Source organism: Tenrec ecaudatus, chromosome 16 (assembly GCF_050624435.1).
Source record: "Tenrec ecaudatus isolate mTenEca1 chromosome 16, mTenEca1.hap1, whole genome shotgun sequence".
NCBI classification, from domain to species: domain Eukaryota; kingdom Metazoa; phylum Chordata; class Mammalia; order Afrosoricida; family Tenrecidae; genus Tenrec; species Tenrec ecaudatus.
This window is the reverse complement of record NC_134545.1, coordinates 52,992,828-53,011,791: the sequence shown is the minus strand read 5'-3', so window position 1 is coordinate 53,011,791 and position 18,964 is coordinate 52,992,828. Positions and strand designations below refer to the sequence as shown.

At 40.1% G+C, this 18,964-nt stretch overlaps 1 protein-coding gene across 1 annotated transcript in view; it reads right to left on the bottom strand.

Annotated features, from left to right (window-relative positions):
• Positions 1-18,964, bottom strand: part of DNA2 (DNA replication helicase/nuclease 2) — a 53,948-nt gene that overhangs the window by 27,253 nt on the left and 7,731 nt on the right. The window contains exons 3-8 of the mRNA XM_075534342.1: positions 18,465-18,648; positions 16,725-16,870; positions 13,816-13,947; positions 6,361-6,580; positions 1,316-1,433; positions 420-585 (exon numbers count right to left, since the gene is read on the bottom strand). Coding sequence (XP_075390457.1) covers positions 420-585; positions 1,316-1,433; positions 6,361-6,580; positions 13,816-13,947; positions 16,725-16,870; positions 18,465-18,648 — 966 coding nt within the window. The remainder of the gene's footprint in view (positions 1-419; positions 586-1,315; positions 1,434-6,360; positions 6,581-13,815; positions 13,948-16,724; positions 16,871-18,464; positions 18,649-18,964) is intronic.

The following is an 18,964-nucleotide window of genomic DNA, read 5'->3' as shown; positions in this document are numbered from 1 at the left end:
TAGAGACAGAGCTATTCTTTGGGTTTCTGAGGCTGTAAATCTTAACCAGAGCAGAAAGCCTAAATTGTAAAACTTCTTTAAATACCATTTAAGAAAACTTGCTTTCAAAATTCCTGTATCTTTAAAAAATAATAACATAAGATCTAAATTTAGGCCATCTCTCTGAAGACTTTGTACAGAAAGAATAAAATACTTGCCTTCAGAAAAGGTTTTAAAATACTCTATTATTCTACAAGGAACGGAACTGGTTAGAAAATGTGGATTAATTGTGCTTTCTTTCTTTCTTTCTTGGTCTTCACTGGGAAATACTAAACACAAAGGGAATTTAAAAGAAAAACACCTAATATGAACTCATCAATGTCAGTCATTTTGAACGGATTCAAACTTGAAGTGTTGGTTTCAGAAGGCCATGTGTTTACCTGCTGTAAAGAGCACAGCTGTCCACTTGTGAACAATATTTACAGGTGTGCTGGTCCTCAATGACCTCTGGCAGAGGAGCAAGCTGGGTCTTCTGCTTTCCAGCAGCAGACGTGCTCACACGGTGAGAAAGAAAGAATGCCATCTCGTTTCTTAGCTTTAGTAGTTCTGTGGGAGGGAAAGAAAAAGGTGAGTGCCTTGAAGAATTAAATATACAAAGAGGCTTCAACTAGTTGGATAGATGCTTCAAATGAAAAAGCAATTACCATTCACTTACATGGAGAAAAACCTGAGCACTCGCAAACTCAAAACATAACCTACCAAATCATTACCGAATAACACTGACATGTGAAATAAATGCGGGGTGCTGTGATAAGCACACAGGCTGTGTAGACAGAAACGCTGTATGCGCGGGCACATCCCACGGAGGAGGCTTGGCAGCAGCCACTCTCACGCTGCTCTTTAAGCGTCTGTTGAAAAACAGGCTGAACACCAGTTTCACTTTGTTCTTTTTCAGAAAAGTGAAAATCTTGCACAGATTTCTTTCAGTTATTCGAAAGCAGGTATGAAAGTAGGTCTTTCTTAAAAGTGAAGTAGTAGAAAGAAGCTGTCAAAGAGTGGGGGATCCCTGTATTTCACATCTAAAAAGGATCATGACATGCTGTTTTATTAGCTGAATACTAAGTGATAAGAACCACTTGTTTGAGTAGCTCTAACGTTTAAAAAAATTTAAATAAAGTTTTCTATAAAAAACTGTAAAAGCAAGCAGTGTCCTCAACAGTTTCAATTACAACATTGGGTCTCGCAAGTACAATGAGCAGATTATAACATGTAAAATATGTGTAAAAAAATCGCAAGAAAAACAGAGAAAAGTAAAACTTGAAAAAAACAGCTCAACCTCTTTTATCTAGATGCTTGGCAGGCACAGGGTACATCTGGCCAGTCTTGAGGTAGAGGAGCAAGCCAGCTTCGGGGTCAGCTCTTCTTTCTTGGCTAAGCAGCGTGTACAGAATTACCTGCAAACATAATTGTGCATTTTATAAAATAAAAGCATAACTTTCTATATTCTCCAAAATGTCTTGTAACCAATACATATTGTGATTTCAAACCCAAAGAGTCAAATAAATGCCTTCTATTTTGAAAATAACATAACCTTAATTAATAAAATGAGCCCTGTTAGTGCATGAGGCTGCTAATCCCAAGGTTGGCAGTTCAAACCCAACAGCTTTTTTCATGGGAGGAAGATGAGATTGCCTTCAGGTAAAGTAAGTAGGGTTAAAGTTCAAAAGGAAACGATGTTTGGGGAATTGTAAAAAGGAAGTATCTTGATGGATAAGGAGACGAGAGGTAACAGTTTAATAGGGAAGGAACTGGAGAACTACGAAGCACCAGTTTAGAACTTAGTATCTCATCCTATAGATATGGTCCCTGGACATGAACCCGAACAAGGCTACATAAAATGGAACTTCCAGATTGTGAACAGTGGAGTATAGACAGGACACCATTAGAAACTGTCCAGGAGAAGCTGACGGCACAAGGGCTTGGGGATGTGTGGGGCCCGCCTGCAATGAGGCTTGGAGACACACAGGTGGATTTGCTTCCTTTCTTGGTGCAATGGAAAAGGATTCAAATGGGGATTTGTTGCCTTCATGGTAGCTGCAGGAGCTGAGTATTTCCTGGAGTCCCAGAATAAAGATAAGAAGCATCACTGAAACTAGTTCCTGGAAACATCTCAGTGGCTTCTTAATCTCTTATAGAAATAAGATTTCTATACCATAACCTACCTCTCTCTGTGTTTGTCCGTAAAATGACTCAAATAAAATGTAATAAAATTAGAAAATGGGGGAGGGGAGATGAGATTGCCCTTTTTTATTCTGATGAGCTCAGATAATACATAATCGAGGTCAAGTATTTACTTTCCACAAAATAAGTATTTAAACTTTGCTGTTTTAAGATTAATAGTATTTGTGCATCTACGTCGTTTTGCCTATTTAAAACAAGTGAACCTGGCTAAATGTTGGGCTGCAAACCACAATGGCAGCAGTTCAAACCTACCAGTCACTTCGAGGGAGATGAGGTTGACTATCTTACAAAGTTTAACAGCTCAGAAACCCTGTAGAGGGTGGCTAGGAATTGGTACATTTGTTGGCAGTGAGTTTCTGCTTTAAACACTAAAATGCTTGTGGCTGTGGCAAATAAATGTGACTAATCCTACACTTTGCTGTTTCTTTCAGAGTAGGGGCATCATAATAAGATATTAGGTTGATAGAATGCTCTTCAGAGAAGTTAGAAAGAGCCGCCTTTTCAGTCCATGAAAAAGCTGCAGCAGCTAGAAAGAGACATTTGGATGGATTTCTATGCACCCTCACAGGCCAGAGATCTCCAAGGCTACAATGTGAAATGTGTTCTAAGGGCCCCGTCTCTGAATGCTAAAGCTATGAAACCAAACGCCGTGACTGTAACTACCGTGCAGAAGTGCGATGTTAAATATTACAACAGTCTTCTTTTCTAAGCCACATGTAAAACACAACGGTTAATTTACAGAAAGCGCAAAATACTAATTGTAGGATAAATACTAATTTTACTTGTAAACTTACCATTAAGTGCCCAAGAAAGATTTACAAATTAACAAAAATAAGTTTCATTTGTTTTTATCTAGGGGGACTTATTTTATCCTAAGGCTAATAAGTGGGAAAAGTATCTTTTTAGGTAATTTGAAATGAAATTATCTTGATATCACGGTAAACAGCAGTTGAAATCAATTTCACATAAATAATATTGTTCAAGTGAAGTAGATTTTTGTGAACTGCTTTAGGGATCTTCAGCTCCATATAAGTTGCCTTCAGGAAAATGCGTTTCGAATATCAAATTAATGAACTTTGGGAGGGAAAAAAACAAACATTAAGCAAGGATGTTCCTTAATTAAAGTTAGTTTATAACTTATACTTTTCTGAATTACCAAGGTTTGAAAAATGTAGGTGTTCTTTGAAGGAATGCCTCTAATTATTTTGGTTGATAATCAAGATAAGCAGGATCCCCTCAAAAATAGAAAAGATGGCCCCGTGGCTGCCCCGTGCCGGCTTGCTGCGGGCTCACCTCTTGGCGTAAGAGATGATGGATCCTGGTCTCAAAGAGCTCACAACAGGGAGACGGACGTGCCACTTTACAGAGAACAGTGTTCAGTACACTAGTGGAGGGTGTGTTCAAGACGAACCCTGCCTGGGGGATTCAGGAAGGGCTTCTGAGCGGAGTTTTCCAGGATGAATCAGGATGCCACTCGGCCCGTGCAGAGACGTGAGGTCCAGTTTGTGGCAGGCTCCAACCTGATGAATCTGGAAAACGTTAAGCCAGATACAGCCGTACGTGAACGGAGCTCTGTACAGCATCCTTTCGATCCCCTCCATCCGGGAGGAGGCCAAGGCCATGGGGATGGAAGACATCCTGCGCTGCTTCATCAAAGAGGGCAACGCGGAGACGATTCGCCAGATAGGATTCATCATCAGGCAGCTGGACACTGAAGAGCTACCAGATGGAGGCGTTGAATCCGACGACGACGAAGATAAAGATGATGAAGTGCCTGGGGTCCGCAGAACAGAACACTGCCCGGTCCTGAGCCATCCTCACGGCGGTTCTCGAGTTCAAGCCCAGTGTTGCAGCCACTGTGTCCGTCCATCCTGTCGAGCGCCATCCTCTACCAAGCACGAGGCCCTTTTCCAGGGACCAGTCTCTCCATCCTGGCCTCTGAGGGGCACTCTGGCCGTCCGGCGTCCGTGTCACTTTGTGTCACCAGTCCTGTAGAGTCTTTAGAAATCTTCCAAGCCAGCCGGTGTGGCAAACTGGCGCGTTTCCCAGTGGGAAGCCGGGCCTTTCTCCCACAGAGCCGCTGGCGGTTTCCAGTGGCCGGCCTGGCAGTGAGCAGCCCATGCGTAACTGATGCCTGTGCTGCCAGGGCTGGTGGATGAGACCTACCCACCCTTTACTGTGTGGTCACTTGCCTTACCTGTGAAGCCACGGGACCAACCTCTACTGGCAGCAAATCCTCAGTCCCCGTCACTTGCTGCAGGGGTAGCTTTTAACTCGTTGAAATCCCTTCCAGCCTTTCCTTGTACTGAAACCAAAATGCCTGCTGCCGCCGAGTGGATTCCAACTCACCACCGTATGTCTCCGGCCCAGCTTACCTACAAACCTGACTTTGAGGACAGAGTTGGGAACGGGTCTCTGTGGTAATTCAAGGACTGCCTGTCACTCGCAGCCCTCGAGCCACGTCAGACTGCCAGGGACCCTGGACAAACGCAGAGACGACAGCTCCTGTGCACTTCTGAGGCTGGACCTTCACAGAAGTAGAAACCCTTCTCTCCCTCTGGGAGAGCAGCTGGTTAGTGGCCCAACTTGTAACCCACTGTGCCTCCAGGTTTCCTCAGGACTGCACGTTTTGAATGTTTCACACCTGTGGAGTTTGGCCATTTTTCTTGAGCCTCCGTATACACGCCTCCCTTTGCTACAAGCCTTTAGTGGGTTTCCAGAGTTCTGACAAGGTTGATTTGGATCTTTTTTTTTTGGCCAGGGTTCGCATGGCCCATATGGAGGGGCAGGCTCTTGAAGCTTCACGTGACAGTTCTCTCTGTAGTTAGTAAGCACCATCAACTCGGCTCCGACCCATAGCGACCCCACCCTCCCCATGGCTCCTGTCCCCAGCCCATCGATGCAGCCACGGTGTCCGTCCACCTCATCCAGAAACCAGCTCTCACGAATGGGTCAAGGATCGAGAGACCGCACCCTGCATTCTGTGGCAGCGCTCACACTAAAGGCAGACAAAGGAGCGAGAATATTTCAGCCACTTTGTCTGTGGTCTGGAGTAGAACCGAACACCTGCAGAATGCTGTGTTTCAGCCGTTTCCTAGGGAGCAGCAAGGTGTTTATCGTTCTTGAAGGTCAGACCTTCCGTGTCTCGGCTCCCTGGTCTGAGCTGTCAGCTCGTGCCCACTCGCCCTGACTAAACTGGAACATAGGGGCCCTGTCTTTCTTGGAGCGAGAAATCTGGTTCGGACTGTCCCATGAATGCACTCTGTTACTTAGAAGCACAGGACAACGTTCTGCTCCAGGTTCTCCGCATCCAGAGAATCTAGCACCAGGTTCTCCGCGTCCAGAGAATCTAGCACCAGGTTCTCCGCGTCCAGAGAATCTAGCACCAGGTTCTCCGCATTCAGAGACTTTGGCACGTATTCCTCTCATCTTAAGACAATCTGCTCCCACATGTCTCCCTCTTTTGATCTCTTTATTAAAGTTAACTTGATAGGAAAAAAAATAGAAAAGATAAAGCAGGATCTCAAATAAGCTTAAAAGATAGCAAAGAGTGTTATGCTACCAAAGAAGGTGATTATAAACTGAAAACATTTTTAAAATGTAAACATAATAAGATACACTCTTATAGCTTATCCTAGAGAAAAACCAATATAATCATATTAGAGGGCAGAAATAAAAGAATGAATATTCACCACTTATTTCCTAAAGTGTCCAAAGTGGATGATATGTCATGAAAAATAGCTCCCTAGCAAATTCGGTTTATAAAACTTTGGGGTAAGGCACAGCTAAAACAAGTGGTATTGCTTAAAGATTTCCCAGAACTCTTAATATGCTAATACATAATGCTAAAACCCCAAATCTACTTAGTTTCCTCAAGTTACATGACCAACTTATTCCCCTTTTTGTAATTTTTTTGAGCATCTGTTTGCTCCTGGTTGGGCACCAAACACTTGGCAACATTGGCTTAGTGTCAGCTGTGATATGACTTTACTGAAGAAAAAGTAAGCAGTCTGGAGGTAATAAAAGCTGAACAGTACTATACAAAACACAAATAAAAATGGCCCGAGTTGAACCAAAATATACAAAAGAGTCCATCTTTACAAATATGAACCATTCAGACAATTTTATTAACGGGTTTACCTGACTGCGGTGTTCAATGGAATTGGATTCTTTGCCTGTTTTAAGCTCCAATGGCATTATCTTATATTTTGTTTTATACCCTCGATGTATTTTCACACCAACTGTGACATCGATTTTGCCCTTCAATCCAAATCGAGGGGACCAAATGCTTTCTTCAATATCCAGTGCTTTTACAATTTCAATATTACATGTTGAATTGTTAATACTATCATCACTTGGCCTGAAAAAAAAAACAACAACGAGAAAACAAACAAATAAAAAAAAATGTTAATAAGAAAAATGGGGTCGCTTTGGTTTTGTATGGCACAAAGAGAGAATGTGGTATATAAATTACTCCACAAATTATTCTAGCAGTGCGTCTCAAAGTATGTTTTCCATCCTGCGACGTCACTTGGAAAGTTGTTATAAATGCAAACTCTCAGGTTCCCCCGCAGACACATTCAATCAGAAACACTACAGGTGCAGTCCAGAAACATGTTTCACAAACTTTCCGTGCAATTCTGACCCATGTTCAAGTCTGAAAACCATTGTTCTATAGAATGAATCATTTATTTTTCTTGCAGATTTACCACCTGCCCCATTCAGTTCACTCCTATCAAACTCTTCAACTTCGGGCCTGTATGTACTCAGGCCTGCATTACTGAACAATCTCACTGCTAGGACTGCTGGGGACAAAATACCAATCTGAAATTCTATGTGAAAGTTGGCATGTGGTTCTTGTCGGAAGGGGTGTATCCCTTCACAGAGCACCGTAAGATTGAGCAGTCTTCCCCAATATGATTGCTGAAGACATTTGGTTGCATAAGCAAATGAGGCGAAGAAAGCTGATGGTGCCCAGCTATCATAAGATATAGTGTCTGGCATCTTAAAGACATGAAGGTAAACAAGCAGCCATCTAGCTCAGAAGCAATAAAGCCCACATGGAAGAAGCATACTAATCTGCGTGATCACGACAGGTGGAAGGGATTAGGTATCAGGCATCATCAGAACAAAAAAAAAATCACATCATTGTGAATGAGGGGGAGTGCGGAGACCTAAAGCCCATCTGTAGGCAATTGGACATGCCCTTACAGAAGGGTTGTGGGGAGAAGAGCCAGTCAGGGTGCAGTGTAGCAACGATGAAACATACAACTTTCCTCTAGTTCCTAAATGCTTCCTCCCTTCTCCCTCCCCCAACTATCATGATCCCAATTCTACCCTACAAATCTGGCTAGACCAGAGGATGTACACTGGTACAGATAGGAACTGGAAACACAGAGAATCCAGGGCAGATGATCCCTCAGGACCAGTGGTGAGAGTGGCGATACTGCGAGGGTAGAGGGAAGGTGGGATGGGAAGGGGGAACCAAGTACAAGGATCTACAAGTGACCTCCTCCTTGGGGGACGGACAACAGAAAAGTGGGTGAAGGGAGACGTCGGACAGGGCAAGATATGACAAAATAATAATTTCTAAATTATCAAGGGTTCATGAGGGAGGGAGGGGAAAAAGTGAGAAGCTGATGCCAGGGGTTTAAGTGGAGAGCAAATGTTTTAAGAATGATGAGGGCAATGAATGTACATATGTTCTTGACATAATGGATGGATGTATGGATTGTGATAAGAGTTGTATGAACCCCAAATACAATGAATAAAAAACAAAACAGAGTGAGCAGTCTTACTGTCCCTCCCCATCTCTGTGGCATTTGGTCACCGACACTTCGTGCCTATGCCCATGTGACAACCCTCATCAGCTCACTGGCCTACAATAATGAACCTATCTCCGTCCTTCTCAATATTTAAAACCAAGGATTCAACACCATTTTTAGGTTACACGAGAAATTCTCACTTTAAAACCTAACTGCTAACTAAGTCGTGAGTAGTGAAATAAATCATAAACTATTAAATGAATCATGAAGGAAAGAAAAAAGTGTTAAAGGAATTAGAAGACATTAAATAGCTTGTAAAGCCCCTTATACTTCTCTTATAAAAGCTTTACTCACTTTCAGAGTATTTAGTCATTCAGCTTCTCAACATAGCTATGTACTGTGTCCAAGTCCTCTCCTAGCATTCTTCATCCCTAGAAAACATGACTTTTCTTTGCCCCACAACACAGATGGACTCCACAACTTTCAGCTCTGTGTCTTCAAACTCTGATAAAAACCCAACCATTCTCACCATTTCCATAATCCCCACTCCCCTACGTACCACCATCTCTTACGTGGAGTCTTATAGAAGCCCATACATTGGTCTTCAGAAAAATCAGCCAAGTAGATCTTTTAAAAACTAAATTAGTTCCTAGTTCAGTGAACCATGCCTGTAATCTTAAAAGCTTGCACGTGCTTTCTTAACAAAATACAATTATTGGTCTCTACTCGTCCAAAACAAAAGAGAGAGAAGAAACCCAGACATCCAGAGACGAAATGAGTTTACAGGATAAAGAGTCTATACAAACCACAGCCTCATCTAGCCTAAGACCTGAAGAACTGGAGGTACCCAGCTACCACCACTGACCATTCTAATGAAGGCCAAAATAAATCGAAGAAAAATATGGAACAAAACCTCAAATTCTTTTATTAAAAATCCACGAACTGGCTGAGATGGGAGGACTCACCAAGAATATTACTGAGATCTTACTGAGATATTCTTCAGTAATTCTTCAGTAATATTACTGAGATAGTCTTCAGGGCCTTGCTGAAACTAACCTCTTAGGTTCATCTACTGATTCAGTGACACAATGGATTAAAAATAAGAGAATCACCTATAGTTACTAGGTTCCTCTAAGAAAATTGCCTAAATACCTATATAAAACAAAGAGACTATGGGGATGGGGCAACTAGATGGGAAGAGTGTTCATGCACTGAAATTGTGTACAAAGTATTGAATTTGAACCTCAATATAAACTTTATTTGAAAATACAATAAAATATTATTTAATAACTAATCTGATCAGAAATAGTAAATGGTGATGATATTACATGGGGGAATGTACTAAATGTAATTTATTATAGACTTTCAAATGGTTAAAGTGAAAAACATTTTGTTACATTACTTTCCTACAACATTAGAAAAATAAAAAACAGTGTCTTTAGTAAGTCAACAAGGACCTAATAACCAAAGTATATATACAAATTTAATAAAGTAATTAAAAAGGACAAATAAGCCTTTCCGGCGCTGATGACCACTCAGCGATCATGCCTCTCACAAAGGATCTCCTTCACCCCTCTCCCGAAAGAGGAGAAGAGAAAACACAAGAAGAAGCGCCTGGTGCAGAGCCCCAATTCCTACTTCATGGCTGTCAAATGCCCAGGCTGCTATAAAATCTCCACGCTCTTCAGCCAGACACAAACACTAGTTCTGTGTGCTGGCTGCTCTACTGTCCTCTGTCAGCCTCCAGGAGGAAACGCAAGGCTCACAGAAGGATGTTCCTTCAGACGGAAGCAGCACTAAAGACCCTGAGTCGAGATGAGTGGGAAGACATTCTAATAAACCCATTTTGGATTTTTTTAAAAAAAAACAAATAAAAATAAATAAATAAATGCATATAAAAAGGACAAATAACCATAAAATGGGTAAAGGACTTAAATAAGCATGTCACCAATGAGGGCATTAAACTGGCCACCAAACACATAAAATGCTCAATGTCAGTAGCCATCTGAGGTACACATCAAAACCACAATGTCATACTATTTCACCTCCACTAGGATGACTGAGATGCAAAAAAAAAACACCGCCAAAAATGGCAAAAATATGGGGAAATTGGAGCCCTTGCTCCTTGCTGACAGAGTGCTATGTGGTACAGTTGTTATGGAAATAGTGTGCTGGCTCCTCAAATCACAGAAATGAAACTCTATACCCAAAAGATTTCAAAGCAAGTACTGAAATCAAGACCTGTGCACCAACAGCTAGGAGGGGGAAACAACCTAAATGCCCACTGACGCGTCACAAACAAACAAGAGAATGTTAGTCAGCTAGAGGGAGAAAGTTATTACATATGTGCTATAATAAGGTTGGAGACGGAAGATCTTAAATTGCGTGAAATAAGCCTATCTCAAATGGAGAAATATTGTATGAACTCACCTATATGCAAAGCAGAAAAGACCAATGTAGAGAGAACAGTTTATTAGTGGCTGCCAGAGTAGGTAAGAAGGGGAAAAGGAGGGGTGGTTAATGTTAATAGAAATATCTTATTGTCATCACTGACGTTATTGGAAAGGTTACATGATACAGGATTTACAAAGAGGGAAAATGAAGTGTAGCTGTTGAGGCTGCTTCCTAAGATTTGGTTTCTTATTTTGGAAGTTTGGAGCCATCCTACTTAATTGACCTAAAAACATATTTAGTGCCTATGTTTTATCTCCTATTGGATCCCTAGTAGCACAGTTACAGGTGGAGCTGTGAGCTGCAAGGTCGGCACTTTGAAACCACCAGCCACACCACGGGAGAAAGGGGCTTTCTACTCCCATAAAGAGTTATAGTCCACAAGAGGCAGTTCTACCCTGCCCTATAGGGGCGCTATGAGTCAGCATAAATCCACTGGCCGGGAGAGTTCTACTTCCTAGTTCTATGCATAGCGTATGGGATCCTAAAAGCTTGCAAACAGCCATCTAAGGCAGAACAATTGATCTTTATTCACCTGAAGAAGCCGAGGACAGAAAGAGTACACAGACTGTCACTAATTTTCTCTATAAACAGCTGCCCTTTATGCCCTGAGGTCTGAAGAACTAGATGGTGGCTAGCTACTATAACTGAATAGTTTAAGCAAATATTCCACAGACGCGTCCTGATCAAAAAGAGAAAGAGAGCCCAAATTCTCATGGGGTCAAGACTACATAGGGCCATAAAGGTTGGATGAATCCTTGAAATTAATACCCATGTGGTCGTTAAAGGATTTCAAGACAACTAGACACTCCTCGCTAGGGGTGGAGTCAGACCGGTCAATCAGGTCACAGCCTGATGCTGTCTCCTTGAAGGCATGCCTTTGTCTTAAGAAACTTCCTTTTCTCTCCTCCATCTTCCTTTCTCTCTGCTACTGGCCCTGAGAGCTGCCAGAGCTCTGCATTGTTTCCACCCACCTTGGAACCCAGTGACTGTGCAGCCCCCCCCCCACCCGTAATCGTCCACATTCTGCATCTGTGTGTGTGGCTGCATGAGTCTGCAGAGGGACTTATGGACTCATATCAGACTTAAGACTTGAGTCGTAATGAGCTGGGATGCTTTCATGATATATAATTATTTCTTGATAGCCAGCTCTTTCTTGTACATACATGAGTCTCACAAGATTTGTTTCCCTAGTCAACCTGGCCTAATGCACCCTGACGTCATTTTTAAAAACTTAAAACCAAAAATATCTCCTGAGGTTTTCTTTAAACCAAACAATACTTTAAACCTTGGTGGACTGGCGCCTAGTAGGAGGAATAAACTTTTCATGAAAGCAAAAACAAGCAACAACAAAAAACCCAACACTTAAGTAAAAAAGGTCTGCCTTGAGCCTTATGCTCTATGAAGAACTATCAACATGAGATAAAATTGGCATCAATAACTTAAAAGATCAGATAGGATCTATTATTGAGGAAAAAAACAAACAAACTTGACTCCCCAAAGAAGAGCCCAGGGAGGTCAAGCTTACTCAAGGGTGACCAAAGTTAGGCCACCATCATGAATCTAGGGTCTGCTCTTGCTGTCACATGTATATCCTGTCACATGTATACCCCTAATCCCTCCCTTCCTGTCACACCTAGGCCCTCCTATTGCTCCTATTGCTTATTGTACAGCCCCTTCCCATGACGTGTGTGGTTACCTGTACTCATGCCCCTTAAGGAGATATAAGCCTTGGTTAACAATAAACTAGATCCCCCACCTCGCCTCACTCCCCTGCTCTGTCGGCCGTGCTGTGCGCGGACCTGGCTGTTGAGATCATGGCCATCCAGGAGGTGAGCATGCCACCATGAACTGTGATTGACTTCTTTATTTTACTCTCTCCTCTTTCTCTTATTCTCTGACTTTATTATAATCTTCATATATATCTCAACCACACAACTGCGCTTACTGAACCCGTGATTAGTTCTGGGGGCTGGCTTTTCCCCCACAGAAAAATAAACCAAATGTCAAATAGCATTAAATGTCCAAATGATAGGGTGCTAAATTTCAACCTCACTGCACCTGCAACAATCCACTTTCCAGAGCATTCTGCATGTTAGCAAGCTATTCATGACCTGGTGCATGGGCAGAGGGGATTCACCGGGGGCTTAATCCATGTATTTCCCCTTCACATTTTTAAAAATATTGAAACAGCTTTAAAATAAATCTAAATTACATTTTGACCTAACTACATCTGCCATAGTCAACTTTATAATGTTTTCTGTCCAATAACAGGGCAATTCACATCCCTCAACATTGATCAGAGGGGATTCACCAGAGGTTCAGCCTATGTGTGGACCCTGTAAATGGATTGTGATCTTCCACCGTCATCCAAAACCTTCTGCAAACCAGGTGTTCACAATTTAAGCTCTGATATCATCCCTTCCTTTGGTTTCGGATTATATTATTTACAATCCTCAGTTCACACAGACTAGTGTGCTTCTTCCATATGCCCTTAGTTGATGCCTCACTTAGATAGCTGCTCATTTAGAACAAGCTTTTAACACCCAGATCCTATTCTTTCAGAAAGCTAGGCACCATCTGGTTCTTATGGCTTATAAATGTCTCTGGATCACCTTAGAGCAGTGGTTCTCAACCTTCCTAATGCCACAACCCTGTTGTGGTGACCCCCCCAACCATAACATTATTTTCGTTGCTACTTCATAACTATAATTTTGCTACTGTTATGAATCATAATGTAAATATCTGATATGTAGGATATATTTTCATTGTTACAAATTGAACATAATTAAAGCATAGTGATTAATCACAAAAAATATGTAATTATATATTGTGAAATATTTATTTCTAATTACAAATAAATGAAATTTGGTCTTGAAGCATGGTGTATTGTGGGTAACAGTCTTCACAATGTGGGTATGTGGGTATATCTGCATGTGGGCGGACCTGCCTGAAGACGGATAGAGGAGCAGTGTCTTGGTTCCTAAGACCATCGGAAATATGTGTTTTCCAATGGTCTTAGGTGACCCCTGTGAAAAGGTTGTTCAACCCCCAAAGGGGTCGCAACCCACCAGTTAAGAACCGCTACCTTAGAGACTTCATTGTCATTTTATGTCAGGGAAGATTATTAGTCACACCCCCTGGGGCATCACTTCCATCAAGCCATTGCTGACAGAGAGTGACCCTATAGGGCAGGGTAGAACCTCCCCCTGTGAGTCCTCAAGCCTGCAGAACTTCACAGGAGTAGAAAGTCTCATCATTCCCCTGTGGAGCTGGCTGGTGGTTTCAAACTGCTGACCATAAGGTTAATAGCCCAAAGAGTAACCACTACTCATTGATAGCTTAGCCAATGGTATAGAAAAAATAAAATGTTACTTACAGAGAAAGCTGCATCTGAGGGAAGTCAGTTGAGGGACCCTTATGCATAAAATCTCCAGCCCATTTAGAAAATGAAGGAAGATACTCCTCTACTTCACGTTTTACTTCATCTTGATTTAAATTTAAGCGGTACCTGCCAAAAAGATACTAAGGATAAGTAAAACATATCTAAACAATAGTAACAAGGCATCAACTTCCAGATTTGCTCCAATTCTACCTTTCAGCTAAATAAAGGGGCATACTTACATCTTTCAGAGATGTTGCTACTGAAACCAAGTAACAAAAATATACAAAACTAGACAAAAGACGAGATAGAAAGGTAAGATCAGTCTTACCATAAAATCTAACAGGAATAAAATTTTTTTAAAAAACACAGAAGCTTCTGTCGATTCTTTCCAAAATTTCTGTCAGAAATCAGCAGCAACTAACAGAATCTACTCTGTTTTTCGGGTGGCTCAGAAAGTCAAAACTAATGCATTAAAACCCAAAACTCAAAATATCAATAATTTACAAATTTTCAAGGGTTCATGAGGGAGGGGGAGCAGGGAGGGAGGGTAAAATTTGAGGAACTAATACCAAGGGCTCAAGTAGAAAGCAAATGTTTTGAGAATGATGATGGCGACAAATGTACAAATGTGCTTGACACAATAGATGGATGGATTCTGATAAGAGTTGTATGAGCCCACAATAAAATTCTTAAAAAAATAATTTAAAAATTAAATAAAAATTTAAGACGCCCAAAATTCCTACTAACCTAAGGCAATACTACTCATATATTTGATTATCTCAGCCTCATTATCTCGATGTAACAATATATTAACTGCAGACACAGATATAAGACTTTAGTCAGGTCTTTTTTATTTTAGTCAGATCTTTGAAAAAAAATTGCAAAAATGTGTATCAAGGCCACCCATCTCACTAATTTTCAAATTTGTTACATTTTATAAAATATTGTATATGCTAACATGTATATCAATTACAATGATTTTTAAACGCAAGAACAAGCATGCTAATAATCCATACAAGTAAAAGCTCTTCAGGGTACTCAATTTCTTAAGATAAGAACATTCTTAGAAGTACTTCTCTGAACTTACTCTCTATGCTGTTTTCTCCTAGTTCCTTCCCTATGATTGAGCTTCTCCACCTCAATCACCACTCTAGGGTGTTAGGAACAAAACACACCAGCTAGCATGTCAGATGACACAGATGTTTCAGTCTTAACTCTACCCTTCCGAGATGTGCAACTTTGGGGAACACACTATTAATTAAGCTTAAGGTTCCTCAACTGTAAGATGAAGATAATAAATAAATCACAAAGTTAAAGAATTAATATGTATAAAATATGTGGCTGATGGATGAAAATCCGATACAGTGTAAAGATCAGACTAGTAGTCACTTGTGCAGTGCTCACTATAGGCCAGGTAGAGTTGCTTGGCGGTGCAAATTTTTAACACAGCTGCTAACCAAAAGGTTAGAGGTTCCAGTTTACCCAGGGGACCTCAAAAAAAGGTCAAGTGATTTAATTCCAAAAACCCAATGGAGCACAGTTCTATTTGGACACACGGGGGTTAATAGCCAATGTCTCTGTTTCCCTAACAGGCCATACACTTGTCTACTCCTCATTACACCTCCATCAAATAGACACTACACCTGTCATCTGATTTTCCTGCAAACCAAACTCACTGACATCAAATCAAGTCTCACTCCTAGCATCCTGATTTTTTTTTTTGCTTGCAAAATTTATCTAATAATCAAAACGATTTTACAGCTGAGAAAATGAAGGCACAGAGAAACTTCCAAGGCACACACAACTCTGGCTATGGAGCTAACTACAACTGACTAAGGTGTGACTAGAAATCTGAATAAGAGTGGGACATGAGATAAATGGACCCTAAATAAGAAAGCAAAAGCTTTATTAAATATATTCAAACATGGAACCCCATGTGGTGCAGCCACAGGCAAGAAACAGCTTATATGCTTTGGTTTCTTCATTTATCAGACTAAAAATGGCTATCAGTTTAACTAGAATATCTAAAAGCCCTCAAAACAGTGTCTGGCATATGGCAGGTTTCAAAAAATACTTTTATTGATGTCATTTTTAAATCAGTTCTGTGGAAAACTGGAATTAATGTTGCCCATATAAACAATGTTGCCACAGAATTATTTTATAGTTGTCAACTGGTCTGGAAAGCAAAATCATTATTAATATATGATGCAAGATGGGAGCCACCAGTCTCCAACAGCTTACAAAACCATTTATACAGCCTGAAAATATAAAGTAGCCCTAAATAACCAGAAGCACCCTGCTTTATAAGACTTGTAACAAAAAATGGCATTTATATATCATCAAGCACCACAAAGAAAAATCCACAATGCAGGTATTGCTATCTTTTTCAGAGACTCTACAAAGTTAGAATTGAAAGGAGGTTCATTTGACCTCTAATTCTACACTTGTCACGTCCTTCCTTTTCCAGAACTAACGTGGAAATGTTTCATTCCTCTCTACTAGCAGATATGGGGTCAGTTTTGCGCAAGCATGAAATGTTTCGATATTTTTACTGAAAGTTTCCTGCTATGCAATTTTAGAAATGCATCAGTTACAACCCGCTACTGCCACCTTGGAATCTACATCCTAGCATTAATATATAATCTACTGACCAAACAGGGAGATCTGGTGGAACAAGGCCTTCAGGGTTCCGTTGCCAACCAAAGGTCAGAGGTTCCCACTCATTAGCTGCTCCCAGAAAGATGTACAGCCCTGGAGATCGTGTGTGAACGTCCTGATCTGTCAGATATTCACTGACGCAGCATCAACTCGATAGCAACAGCCTAATAGCTAAAACCCCACAGGTTCCAGACAAACAAGCTACATAACAGAACTGCCCGTGTGATTCTTCTCCTGCTACTTACATTTCCTTCAGGTGCCTTATTTCTTGAGTAGTTTGGAAAGCAAGCTCTTGTAGTTTTTCTGGGGCAAAGCTATCATTCACTGCTTTTTGAAAGACTTCATGTAGAATTGTACCAGTGAGCATTTGGTGTGTGGCAGGATCTGACTTCTACCAAAAATAAAAAAGGTCATACAAAACAAAAGTGCAACAATTAGATAAATGCCAAAATAGTAAATAATATTTATTTCAAGTGAGTGAGTTTCTATAGGTAACTTCCACGTTCTTCTACTCTGAATTACCTAAATTATTTTACAAATAAGTTATTTTAAGACAATGTATTCCTTTTTTCATAAAAAAGTCAAGATTGAATATTCCAATATATTCTCTAATAACTGTTATTTTACCCAAGAAGAAAGTCAATCAAGACAGACCACATGAACTCACACAAAGTTTATTCAAAATAAAATTTAAACTCAAAGATTTCTTGCTAATGGAATAGTACTTTAGTTTCCAAGTAATTCTTTATCAATAGGAAACTCCCTTGAAGCTATTAAAAAAAAAAATCACCCAAATCCACAAAATTCTCCATCAGGAATTTAAAAATTAAATTCAATTGAATGCTCAGTACTATCTTTCCAAGATGTATGTAAACCCAAAGTTATTTCAAAATAAAGATTGTAAAAGTATTCAGAATTAAAATCGCTGACTTACACATCTTAAATGGTTAAAATGATAATCTTTTGGCTACTTATATTTTATCATAAAAAATTTAATATTCAAGTCTGCTTTCAAACTTCTAAAAGAGAAGTTGATTCCCCCCTACAATTCAAGAATACATAAAATCTAAACTATGAATAACTGACAATTAGAAATTTTATTTTGGTATAATTTTTCCTCCTTTTTATGATCCTTGCTCAGCTGTATTTTCAGTTTTCTATATACTCACAGATTGTTGGATTGTATAATACATTTTTTTAAATTGGGGGGAATTACCACTTAACAAATAAGCCAGTTTCTTCAACAAATAAATGGCCCTGAAACAAAGGTGCTACGTGGAAGGTAGAACCAACATTCATTAAAGGGAACTTATGAGACATTAGTCAAATGTAACGCAGGAGCTTGTTTGCTTATTGAAACCAAACCACAGAATATAAAAGATAGATCTGAGAAAAGATTCTAAAGGAAGACTGGGCATTAGATTAATTATAAAGAATGATTGCTAGCCTTGTTGGGTATGACAAAGATATTGCTTATTGTCCTTAAAGGGTCCTCCGCTATTTAAACCCCCCCCTAAGAGAGCCCTCAACTGTCGTTTGCTTGTGTATCTCATAAGGCCGGAAAGCAGCACAATGTTGGTTACTGAAGCTAGATGCTGGGTACATGGAGGGTCATTACAATAAGTTCTTTGTAGGGCTTTGAAACCTTTGTCTGAAATGCTTCACTTATTTTTAAAAGAGACTTTTAGATGTATTTTTTGCTTAATGGGAATTATGTGAAGCCAAATTAAGAATGGCCTAAATGTATAAAACATTTTTAAATTTCACCACTTCATTTTCATATGGTTAGAATTATTTTATGAAGTCCAACAGGGATGAAAGAACTTAGGTGCTTGGTGCTGTGTCCCAGCGCTACCACTTATGAGTAACGGCTTTGGGCAAGTCACTTAACCGCTCTACGCCTGATTTTCTTCATCTGTAAAATGGAGTTGCTTAATCCAGTCTATCTCCCAATCGGATCCCAGGATTGTTAAGTAGATATTTACCCTGAAAGTTTCACCCAAAACAGCTCTTCTCATACATCGAATACTACTGGCTATACTTGTGCCAGAAATCAGCAAGTCTGGATATAAAATCAAATATCCAGAATCTTTATCAATTATCCAAGTATGAGATTTATAGTCTCCTTCCAAATGAATGATGTCTCCTGGCTCTACTGGAGCACAGCACCTAAAAATAAAATGGAGTGACAGAATAAATGTATACTTTAAGTTCCAACATTTAAACATCGTAATAAAGCTTTTAAAGTATTTCTAAATTTCTGGGTTGGTTATTTTTAAAATTAAAATACCAAAATGGAGTCTTCTGAATTGATTTCTAGTCAGTCGACCCTTTCCTACCTAAGAACTACATCTGAGAATGCCCGTGGGGTTTCTTTACATATCAACAACGAAAACTGCTTCGTGCTATTAATGTCCATTGCAAAAGCTGTCAACACTTTAATAGCAAAACATATAGCTTCAATTATACTGTAGGTAGCCTTAAT